The 12,605-nt window shown below is 39.5% G+C and overlaps 2 protein-coding genes across 3 annotated transcripts in view; one reads left to right on the top strand and one right to left on the bottom strand.

Annotated features, from left to right (window-relative positions):
- Positions 1 to 12,605, top strand: part of LOC124167792 (RNA helicase aquarius) — a 128,124-nt gene that overhangs the window by 43,715 nt on the left and 71,804 nt on the right. The window lies entirely within an intron of this gene.
- The window catches only part of LOC124167795 (G-protein coupled receptor Mth2-like), a 55,301-nt gene that overhangs the window by 11,870 nt on the left and 30,826 nt on the right, over positions 1 to 12,605 (bottom strand). For both annotated transcript variants that reach the window (XM_046545822.1, XM_046545821.1), the window contains exons 3-4: positions 8,277 to 8,355; positions 5,798 to 5,967 (exon numbers count right to left, since the gene is read on the bottom strand). In XM_046545822.1, the coding sequence (XP_046401778.1) occupies positions 5,798 to 5,967; positions 8,277 to 8,355 (249 nt within the window). The remainder of the gene's footprint in view (positions 1 to 5,797; positions 5,968 to 8,276; positions 8,356 to 12,605) is intronic.

Raw genomic sequence — 12,605 nt, 5'->3', positions numbered from 1 at the left:
GGCGATAGTGAACTCGCTTGTCCGACATAAGTGAAGAATTGACGGCCGATAATTTTGCGAGGCACCTCACTATTTGGGTCTTATTTTCCCTGAGTCCAGTGGCGTAGCCGGGAATTTCGTTCGGGAGGGGGGTCCAAAACCAGGGGGAAAATTATTGAAAAACCGGGTACTAAGTAATGGATATAAAACTAATGTTAACACCTTTCATAATCGAAAAAACTTCATTTGTTAAAGAAACGTTTTGTAAATTCCTGATTTTTCAATATTTTGTTTACTTTTAAGAAGGATAATAATTGTTTTTTTATATTTCGTGGGGGTGTCCGGACCCCTCGCCCCCCCCCCCCCCCCCCGGCTACGCCACTGCCCCAGTCTTCGCGATTCCTAAGAAACTGTATTTACTACCGAGGGAAGCTAGCATTGGTTAACTAATGCGTAGAAGTAGTTGATTATAAAAATAGAGTCGAGGCTGATTCGTGAAGCCTTTCTACCAGAAAATCTGCTTCTGTTGTTTCCTTAAACGTGTGAGTACCATTGCTGAGAGTTCCTATTCATCCTTGGATCGCAAATGGAATCGGGTTTGGTATGGTGGATGGAGTGCTGGCTTCTCACCTTTTGTGTCCGGGTTCAATGCTCGACGGAGATTTTCAGAGATTGCCCAATCCCTGCTAGAGTGTCATGTGGAGGTCACTTCAAGCGCAACACTCAGTCCGTCGGACGGGACGTTATGCCGTGGTCCCTTAGCTGTCAGTCGCCTCCACAAAGTTCCATGTCTTGGATCTCAATTACGAGTCTCAATACAGATCGGAATCGTAAGAATTTTATTTGTCCAATGTGTATGTGATCAGATCCCCTGAAAGTTTTGTACGTCAGCAATAAAATGGTGCGTGCTGTTGAGTTGCAGCTAAAACGCATTTATTGGGACTTTAATTAGCGCAGCAGAGCTTTAAAAAATAGGTGTTATCATTTCGATTTTCATCTCGGCCAATTACGGGTGGACATGTCCATTGTCAATATTTTAGCTGGGGTACAGGATTTGGGATTTATCGTCACATGCGAAATGTGCGTTAACGATCTGCATTAATATTAGAATCCAATGCCCGATACTAGTTTACCAGTTTAAATGATACTAATATTACTTGTGCCAAAGATATTAGCTTGAAAATGTCTCCTTCAATCACAAAATCGTTGGAGTCTCAATACTTCGTCCAAGATTCGATTGGCGTACGATGAAAATCAGCGTGAAAGACTTAGGAAATCTGGATAATTCTATCATGTTACGAGCTCGATACGAAAACAAATGTCGAGTTCAGCTTGATTTCATTATAATGCAATTTTTTAACACTAGATTTACGTGCTATTTGTTTCCCTCGTATTTATGTGTTTCCCTCGTACGTACGTGTTAACAACGGCATGTAGCCAAATTGATAAGTGAATTTCTCCGCTCGATTAATTACTGCTTCCCTGAATCTTACTGATTGGTTAAAATTAATTTCTGCTTAGTTACTAAAATTTCTACGTTTACTTGATCTCGCCGCTTTAATGGTGCTTGTAAACATAACGGTCTGCATTAAAAAATACGGCCTCCTTGTAATTCGCCTTCGCTTTTTTTGCGTTTCGCTTGAAGCCCATGACTTCAGTTAAGTTCGTTAAAACATTTTTGGAGTAATAAGTGCGTGACTGAGCGAGGGGAGTTGTCCGTCTGTTTTTCAATTGGGTGATATATGAGGCAGTCTCCTCGAGTCTTTAAACCGGCGAGGGAAAGGAAACGACGGGATCCGCATCATTTCGTTCGTTTGAGGCAGAATTAGAAAGCTGCAGGAAATTTCTTTCGGGAATTTAATCCTCGTTTTCTACAGAGCATCTTGTTCATTTGTTTTGGTGGCATTAGGTACTGTTATCCCTACACTTTGAGGACCGGGGTTCAATCTAATGTACTTATCAGATTTTATCCCCACAACCCTTTGATTCTCGTAGTAAGAAACATTTATTCCAGATCACCAAAATTTCAATTGATTTCCATGTGTAATTTTCAGAAAATAAAGTAATTTAATTTAATAAAAATTAAATTTTAGAAAATAAAAATAAAATTAGAAATCAATTATTCGCATCGTCAAAGGACTTAAATAAACGCTTGTCCCAACTTCGTTAGAGCGCTTCATTTTTTATGTGGATATCCACGCTGGTGTCCTAACACCCCCTGCCACTCTCCTTTTAGACGGCTTGCGGAGTATTATGTAGATGTCAGTTGATGCAGTGTATACTAACCGAAGAGCTTATGTTTTGGAGTTTTTAACAAAGTAAAAATGCCTTCGTTTCTTGTTGGTGTACTGAGTCCCCTTGGAAGAGGCTAGAAGAATCAGTAGGTCGCAATGATTGTTGCGGAAGCGACGCGTAGGTGCTTATCTGTGGTGGAGATGCATTTTCTCCTCCCTCTAACCAGACGCGATTCCTCCCCCTGCTGCTCTGCCAGCACCTATGCACTTGTTCATCTCGTCGCGAGTGGAGCGTTTCGCAACGGTGCGGCTAACATAATTCAACCTCGCCATTGTCAAGCCATTCTACCTTGAAACTTCCGTTCGAATCAGTTGCAGTGCGCCTAAATGACGTTACCGTCAATCAATCGATGTCAGGGGTCGGAAATTCGTAGCTAATTTCATGCTGTCCGCGCAACTATTAAGGCCTGTTTACACGATACATTAACACGTACGAGTGAATGTACGTTTGCGTGAATGATTTTGGTGGACCGGAACGGAGCATGTACGAATGCATGAACCAAATTAGAGCCGGTTCTAATTTTATTTGCATGCATTCGCACAAGTTGGGTGGTTACACGGTGCATTTTGGCGTTCATTCTCGCGTTAATACATTTAGACATCAACCCGTACGTGTTAATGTACCGTGTAAACAGGCCTTTAGACTGTGATTACGTTTATCAGGTAGATAATGAGAGTGGTCATGGAGGAAGTTCATCGGTTTAGTGGTGTGCTCGCATTATGTATTCGTACAAATATAACATGAAAACAGGGGTAAGTGTATCATTATAAAATGGTTTCTGACCCATGGTTTAGTTGGTACAAAATGTTAGGAGTTTGTTGGAAAACTTTTTCCTTAATTCTGAATCACGCGAACATTTTTTTCCGCCTCTCCGAGTGATAGCGATGGCTTTTCAGAGACCATCAGAGTGATCTCTCGACCCTTCATTTTCGGAAACACAGTCATTCCGCCATCCCTTTTTTCCGTCGCTTTTCTCCTTCGTTTTCCGTGTTTACAACTGTCATGCCGTTAAAACCCAAGCGTGGTGTCACAACCACTGTTAGCGGCCGTGCGTTGTGAATGGCCTAAAGTCGGTGGGTGGTTTTAGCGACGGAAAGAGGGTCTCGCCGCGTTATGGATAAAAAGGAAAGTCGTCAATAAAAGAGAAACGGTCATTTTTCCGCCGTCATTGGAGCGATCATTGAAGCTATTGCTTGAAAGGAACGGGGGAAAAAATGAACATGTGATATTATTGGCTGGGAGTGAAATACAATTTTTAAATGCTAAATTTGTGTTTTTATTTGGCCCTGACGGAGCCCGCTGGTAGAATTCACTAAAGGGCTGCTGTACAGTGGGACGTAAATCGTAAGAAAGAGCTCGTCTCCCATGAGAGTTATATGCCGTAAGAAAATATGTACATGATTCAGAATTGAAGGTCAGAGGGAAACTGTTCAGTTGCGCTACCATGTCTAGCACTCGAAACTTTTCATCGCGTTTATTTGCATGGTACTGAAGTTTTCCGAGCTTTTTTTTCCTCTAAATTTTGTCTTTTGAGTTATTTACTTTTTTATTGTACTTGTTATACGCTCCGTATAACTATGTATGTAATTTATTTATGTTTTTTTAGCCTATCGAACGACTTGACAATAGAGACAAATATTGACGGTGTTACCTTAGCACAGCGGTTCCCAAACTGAGGGTCGCGACCCCCAGGGGACTCGCGGGCCGTTCGGAAAGGGGTCGCGAGATGTATACGAATAATAAAGTGAACTATGTACTTAAACTTAGACAACCATTTTTAGGGGGTCGCGGCTAAAACGTATGGGCTAAAATGGGTCGCAGAAAGAAAAAGTTTGGGAACCGCTGCCTTAGCAGAACGTTGATAGATTTTGTTCTTAAGTGCTAAATAATATAAATTGCATTTATATAATATGCGATATTTCGCTCAGCTAATATCGCCCTAACATAATATTCACTCCTTATTTGTTTATATTCACCATGTCATGGCCTTATCTTTCATATCTTGGACATATGGCTGTAGTCAATTGAATCAATTTCCAGCCACTTTCGGTTTGGGGAGACGCTGCAATAACAGCAGTCGTGCTCAAGGCGAGCTCTGATTGGCTCGACTTAGCCTTAAGCCTTAAGGAAGAACGTTGACTATCTTTCTTACTTATCTAACGATTTGATCGTTGGATCATTCTTCCTCATAGAATTATCTTCCAAGATCGCTAGAATAGTAATAGCTTTGCCTGGTTTCGCTATTTAGTTGGGCCCTCTTCGCTTCTATAGCGTTGAGGTGTTTTTCCCCGTCCCGTTCCTTCCGCTCCTATCCTTATCCCAGAGGCGTCGTCGGGCTCCTATCGCGGCGGCGCCTCTTTCCTTTTTCCTTCCTCTCCAACCCCTCCCCGGGTGATCGGGCGTATAAGCCACGGGCTTGGTTCTCGGCCCCGGTGCGTTGTATCCTCGAAGGGTTCTTCGCCCTGAACCCTCATACTCTATCTTTCTTACTGCTATGCCCATTGTTGAATAACATTTGGCTAACATAAGTTACAGCCTACGTCATAAGGTTTTTGTCCTATGGGGCATCCATTAATTACGTGAGGCGTTTAGGGGGAGGGGGACAAACCGATTCTCACCCAATCTCACGAGGGGGTGAGGGGAAGTCCTGGCAAGTACCACGTAATTTTTTTCCGCAAGAAACAAGTGTAAAATGTGATTCTAGACCACGATCTTAGCAATTTTAAATACGAGTCTTAACTAATCTTCAGTTAAAGTAATTGAGGAAATTGTTTTTTTTATGAATCCAACGCAATGTAGCATATATTAACGTATTTACACTGAAAGTACGCATTTTGAACAATCTCACGTGCTAGGGGGTGGGTCAAAAAATCGCCATAAAAACCTCAAGTAATTAATGGAAGCTCCCTTATTGTTGCCGGCCTCGGTGGCGCCGGGGTAAAGTCCCCGACTGCTAACCTAGTGGTCGCGGGTTCGAATCCCGCCTGGGTGGTTTGACCACCATCCAGGGCATGGATGTATGTGATTGTCAAACAAGTTAACGTGTGAGGGCTCAGGGGAGTCCTTCGAGGATACAACGCACCGGGTCCGGGAACCAAGCCAGTGGCTTATACGCCCGATCACCCGGGGAGGGGCTGGAGAGGAAGGAAAAAGGAAAGAGGCGCTGCCGCGATAGGAGCCCGACGACGCCTCCGGGAGAGGAAAGGTGCGGAAGGAACGGGAGAGGGAAAAACACCCCAACGCTATAAAAACGAAGAGGGCCCTACTAATTAGCGAAACCAGGCAAAGCCATTAATGTGCCAGCGCTTTTAGAGGATTTTCCTATGGGGAAGAAAAATCCATCTATCAAATCGCTAGATTTTTAAACAAGTTAAGTTTAAGAGAGGACTATCTAGTACTAAATTCGCTTGTGAAATAAAGACTTTATTATTATTGTTGTTGTTGTGTGGCGCCAAGAGTCCCTTCCCCCGCTTGCTTTGGCCGCGAAGATATTTGTCGCGCCGTTTGTGCTTTCTTGAAATACCTTGGAACCAACACTTGCTGACTCCAAAGTTTGCCCTCAGGACATTTTCGTGCGACTCGGGTAAATGGTGCGTGATCAGGGTTGCCAGGAGGAATGCGCATGGGAACAGCCAGCCGAAGGCGCAGTAATACCAGAACAGCTGCCGGTCCGTCAGCGGGAACGTTTTGAACCTGGGGAAGAAGGAATAGATGAGAGATTCTAGAAGTCGGTTTTTACAGGAAATGGTCGGGAAAATTGCCCGGGGGAAAAAACGGGATAAGGGTGAAAGTCGTTGAATTTTTCAGCTTCCAATGAACTTTTCAGCTATTTGTGTAGAAAATTATATTTCTGTGCATTTTGTCTTCGTTTCAAATATTTATTGATTTAATTCAGCGTTGGAATGTTTTCTAAACTTGGACTTAAAATCTCTCATGCTCTCTGAATGTTTCACCATGAAGGAAAAATGAATAAATGTTGTCAGGGAAACCAGAAGGATTTTTTTCCATAACCCTGTGGCAGCAGTTTATTTCCTCATTCATAAATCCTTATTACCCGTTCCTTTTTTATTCATAGGAATTCATTGCACGGGTATCTCCAACTTTACTCCATACGTGTGTTCCTAAAAATTGTCATGTGAAGCTAATTTCGTGTTGTGTGAGAGGTGTAGGTATTTCAAGAAATATAATAGGGTGGTTTCCTATTATTTTTTTAATTGCCCAAATTGAAAGATTATTACTCCTGGAGTACGTATTTCATGCTTTTAGATTTTTAAATGACGGTATCTATTTTTCGCGATTAAATGAAAAGTGAAAATGATCTCTGCATTTCTCCAGGGTTTTCTTCCGCGTCAGATTGTTGGTTGACAACAGTTTCGCTGGCTATCCTGCCAGCATCTTCAGGTCGAAGGTGTCGGCTGTTGGTTTCTGCCTCGCTTATGTACTGTAGGCTGGATGGGAGCTGCACTGTTGTCAACCAACAATCTGACGCGGAAGAAAACCCTGGAGAAATGCAGAGATCAAACCATCGCCGCGGAAACCTACGCTCGAAAAGTGAAAATTATCAAGCGCGCGAATACTATAAATATTAATAAAACTTAACTAAGAAAACTTAAAAGAATTATTAATACCCTATCAAACGAAGGAATCTTTCCGAACTTAAGTTTATTTTAATGGGTGATTATTAAATGATGTTTCCCTGAGCTGTGTCTCATGCATGCATTGGTAACCTCAGACGATGTAAAACTCCTATCTTCTCGTATAGAAACTAGGTTCCTGTGACGTCACGTGGAGTGGCATCGCATGGGCGCCAATCTGGCCTTTTTCAAATGAGGATAAAATTGACCCTTGCCATTCGTCTAAAGTCTAAACCGGTATTTCTAAAACGAAATAATTTGTATATTATGAATACACTAGTGGTGGGTAACGAATCGCAATCAATGCCTTTCGTTTTCTTTGATGAAGGAAACTATCCTATTAATGCTGTTGTTTTTTAGTCTTTCCCGGAATTCAACAGCATGCCTCTTTTTTAAATGATGTAATATCTTGTTTTGTATTATTTATAAATACATAGTAGGCTACTTTTAGGTTTTTACATCGATTATGTGCGAAATGACAGGAATCTTTCATATGTTGGTAATGTAACAGTACATTGCCTAACATGCTATGAAAAAAAAGAACAAAAGGTGCCATCGTGGAGAATATAGGCGTTATTGAAGTTATAATATAATAAAATTTATTGCATTCAACTTTTATCCCTAATTTCAAACAACAAACAAGGTTTTTTTTTCTTCTTCCCGTCATCATCTGTGCGGGTTAACTCAGGTAGCCTACCAATAAAAAATTGAAGTTTTCCAAAACAGTTTGAATGTAAAAAAATCATTAAATATAAACTAAAACCACACAATTGTCAACATGACGGCAAAGTGGTTTAGCTCAAACAAAAAAAATATCAAAGGCAAAAAAATATACAACATTAACATAATTTGGGGTGACTGAGTTAGCCCGCACAGTCACGGAAGGGTTAAATTCGTTGATTTACTTATCCTCTCAAATAGTTGTGCTGTTCATCGAATTTATCTTACTGGGAAAAATGCCCCAATTTATTGGTCATTTCATTGGTCATCAATGTCACGATACTTGCTAGCTCATTACCCAAGGTTGCTTACGCTTTATGATTAATTATCGCGGATTTGTATTCTTTCACCCCCGACTCTAAAACTTTGAGAGAAGGGGCTACCTTTTCGCATCCCTTTGATTGGAAAATTTCTCAAAGGAATTCATGTAAGTAATACTGCTGTTAATGCGGCGGTGAAATTTGCATGAGCCCGCATGAATATCACAATTCACATGGATATAATAGGAAAAAAATATTCCCTATAATACTTCAATCGCAATTGTAATATTACACAGTCTAATCACTGGTTTCCCCTTTTTTTAAACAAAAAACAATTTCAACACGTGTTATTCATTTTTCCTTTTATACTCTAAATCAAATTACTTGCCTAACTGATCTCCAGACGTTGAATGAGATGACGGTGAGCCAGAAGAATGACGCCAGCATCCAGAAGTACAGGAAAAACGCTGAAATTGAGGAAAATTATTTATACAACGTTTACCACTCCAACTCCTGCTTTCTTTATTTTTAGCATTATCCCACATCATGTTAAACATTTACCGAGCAGGCACTGCAGCACTGCTTTCCATTTTTATAGTATCCTAAAATGTATTGTGCGTTGATCAGAGGTATCCGATGACTGATTCTCTTTTCGGTTATATTTACCACGTATCAGGTTTTGTTATCTTTATGATAATAATGCGTCGTAGTTGCTAATTAGTACTGAGATGAGCATATTACCTTTAGGCCTGAAAGTATGTTTTCAGTTTGCTTACCTGTGAAAGTTTAGCTACCGTTTTTAGTGTTAGACGCGCAGCACTTCGAAGTCAATTTCTCATTGACGTAGGATTGATAGGAGAGTCCAAGAGGGTAGATATAAAATATCAATTTAATTTAATAATTCATTGTATTTTTACCTATTTTTAAAGGTTATCGCAATGTGATACCTTTCGAACAATAAATTTAAAATGCATGTCTCTAATTATGAACGATATCAATTTTTCCTGGTGAATAATATTCAGGGATTCGTCTGGGTTTTATGCCAGGTTAATTCAATTGTATTGGTCGTCGTTTCGGAAAACGACTTGTCTTTCAGATTAGCGCAACCAGAGAAGTCAGCTGTGGCGGAACAGGAGTATATTTCTCCTTCAATTAACTCCTCAGTCCAACTATAATTTCATCATGATTAATTCCCATTAAATTTATGGAAATTGCGTATCATCCATAGGTTTTACAGTTCCTCCATCGGAAGCCGTGAGTATGCCGCGGAAACTATTGCGAGGGGAGATTTTATATTAGAGTATACGAAATTCTACAGGAAAATGTTGGTGTTCAGCATGGAAAAAATGTTTTATTTAGGTTTAAGAAGTGGTGAATTCGTAAACCTTTCCTGAAGTTGTGTCAGCCGTCCAATGTAGGGCATGTTTAACACCCTTATTAAGTAGGATATATTGAGAAGCCTAGTAAATGGATTTTTTATTCAAAGTTCAAAATATGTTCCTCAAATTGTTAAGCACTTAATCGACTGGCGATCAAAGAGTTGGCCTACCTTTGCTAATTGCTCCAAAGATCTCATTTAACAATCGGAAATTTTCTATCCAGTCAAGTGGCGATGATTTTTATACCCGCTTTAAAATTATAATCGTCATTATAGCCGGTAGCGGATGAAAGGTACATCGTATTATAAATTCAACGTAGGCATGTCTTTCTACTTTGAGATATTTTGAGTTTTTCGCAAATTAAACATATGTTTAGTAATGGAAAATTTCCAAGTCTTAAGATTCAGAGTACGTTTTATAAATAAAATAGACGATAAACGGTCGGCAAAAACAGTTTTTTAAAGTGTCGATTGAACTGTGCACAAGTTTTCTTTTGTTCTAATTAGGTTTAACGTCATTAAAGGTGTCATATAAAAAAGGCAAAATTTTCTCCATCGGTATATTTTCCGCGTTATTCTTTTGAGTCGTGCAGTTCCCTCATTTGGTTGGTAATCTGGTTTTCATGTGTCGGCATCCAGTCATCTCTCATTTCCTGGCGGTGGATTCGGATCGGTTTGGACCGCTGCATGACCCCACTGTCACGTGACCCTCGCGCCGTCGTCGGCTCGTTTGTGACCCACGCATCAAAACAATTGAGCAGAGAACGGGATGGGTGTGCGGGCAATAGGATTTCTGTTGGATGTTCCGGTGAAGTCGCTTTAACCTCTTCTTAACGAGAGTGCCTTAAGGCCGTTTTACACGGTACAAGGGATTGCGCAATCTGACGTACGTGTGAAGGCGCAATCAAAATTGCGTCGGGTAAAGCGGTGAATTGCTAGAACACATGCGAGAATGCGTGGATGCGAGACGGCAAAATAGCCCCAGTTCTAATTTCGTTGATGCATTCGCGCAATTCCACGCCATTTTAGAAATTAATGCAGCTCTAACCAGCGCAATTCCGTGCCCCGTGTAAAACGGCCTCAAGATCAGCGTACTGTGCGGAATTATGAAATGTGTGATGACCGCATATACTTTGTTGTACCTCATAAGAAGAGATGCGTGAAAAACGCAAATGCGATATAGATGCGATGTGCGCAAATAAATGCGACATAGATGCGATTACTGGACTTTTATGATATTTTTACGCAAATTTGCCTTTTCGCCGGCAAAATTCATACATTTTGTGCCGAGCGCAGTTTAAATGCTCCGCCGACACGCACCGCTTAAAGCATGTGAGCGACTGGCCAGCTGGTAGTTGGCTGGGACTACGTGACCGCGAACTACAAGTGGGCGCGGGCAAGCTACACCTCCGCCACTTTCTGTCTTATTCCTTAATTTATTATTGTTCTACAACATAATTGTTTAAAATATTCTGTATTTTGTCATATAATTGTGTTGTTTCACTACATTTTATCGTCATCTACCTCATTATGAAAATAAAAAAAATAGACGCTACAAAATGCTATAAACTGTTATTGGAAGTGCGATAAAATAAAAATGAAAGTGCGATTTTCACGTATCTCTACTCATAAGTTAACTATTATTTAGTTGCCTTTAAGATTTATACTCAATATTTCAATTAGGAAGAAATTTCGCAAAGTAAGCATGGATACAGGCAACAGAAATACCTGAGGAAACTTGGCCGCTGATTGTCGCGAAACGATTGTTGCATTGATAATGGGGAACTTGCATGAATTTTTTTTATTTCATAGGCGGACAGAAAATTATTTTCTGAATACAACAAAGAAAACCGCATGTAAATGTGAGTTTTCGTTCGCGAGATATTTAATGATAAATATAACGAATTTTAAAGCGCGGGAAAAACTCCCTCACCCCCCAAGCCACTGCCGACGAAGCCTCGATGACGTCAAAGGTGCCTAAACATCACGCGAAGCTATTGTTGTGATTGTTTGTAATAGTTGCCAGCAGTTGTGAGAGCTTCGTTTGTTAGACGTGTTGATTATTTTATATTTAAAGATAAATATCCGACGATAGAGGCTTGGAAGCCCTCGTATTTTGCACTATTTATAATATTAATATCTGAGTAAGGGCATAAAATATAAAACTGGAGCAGTTAAACCAAAAATTTGATAATACCTAAATAACATCGTTGTAGGAGTCTGAGCCACGGCCATTGGAAGGGGGATACGTTAATTGTAAGTTGATGTTATCGACGGCATATCATTCATTTAAGTATGTAATTAGAACGATTTTGATGTTTACTGATGTCCGCTTAGCTTTTATATACAAATAACTTCATCCGTTTATTCGTAGGTACCGGAGAATTCGTGGTTTAGGACTGTCAGTGCTTGTATTATGGGGTGAATTCCAGTCAATGCAACTTTTGCTCGCTGATTGGAGACATCTTGGAACATTTTTGTGCCAAAATAGTGTTATTTTCAACGTGACATCTCCCGTTAAGCTACTGCTAATAATCACAGTGCCAGTGGTTGTAAATTACAAAATTATACATTGTAAATACCTTGCGTTAGATAATTTTGAATAATAAATAATGATAGTGATAATCTTAAGGATTAATACAATACGATAGTCGATAATCGCTATCTATGTTGTTTTATAATTTGACAGGCTTTGTGTCACCATTTTAATAATTTATTAATTTTATTATCGCATTATAAAATTCTTTGTCGGGCGATATTAAAAAATAAAAATGCTGTTGGCTAATATTTTCAAAATTATAGGATATCGTTTTTTTACGATGCCATAACGTAGTACGTTTAAAATATTAAGGATGTGGCCCTTCGTTGGGTGGAAAGAGCATTTCTAATGAAATTTTACAATACATATGTACTTGGATTTAAAAGTAATATATATTTTAACCAAAGCCCATAATTTTTTTCCGAATAACATGCTTTGTAATTAGAGGTTCTTCTGAGCAATGACTGTCTGTTAAACTGATTTCCGCGATAACACCTATTTTGAAATGTAGTCTTTCTTTCCCAAACAATGCAAGCATTTATTTACAAATGGTATATCTTTTGTACATTTACAAATTGTACCGATTTTTTTGATACAATTGATTACAGTTGTATTCAAACTTCTTTTATAGAGATGAATCTTAATTCAGTTGTAATAAAAAGGCAAAATACAAGGGAAACACAAAGTTTCAATACCTTTGTAATAAATCTTTAATTAATTTTAATTATAATCTTTAGATTGTAAAATGATGGAAAATTGATATTTATAACTATAGAAAAATAATAGCATAATTTCATAAT

Source organism: Ischnura elegans, chromosome 11 (assembly GCF_921293095.1).
Source record: "Ischnura elegans chromosome 11, ioIscEleg1.1, whole genome shotgun sequence".
Lineage (NCBI taxonomy): Eukaryota > Metazoa > Arthropoda > Insecta > Odonata > Coenagrionidae > Ischnura > Ischnura elegans.
This window is presented reverse-complemented; position numbering and strand designations above follow the sequence as displayed.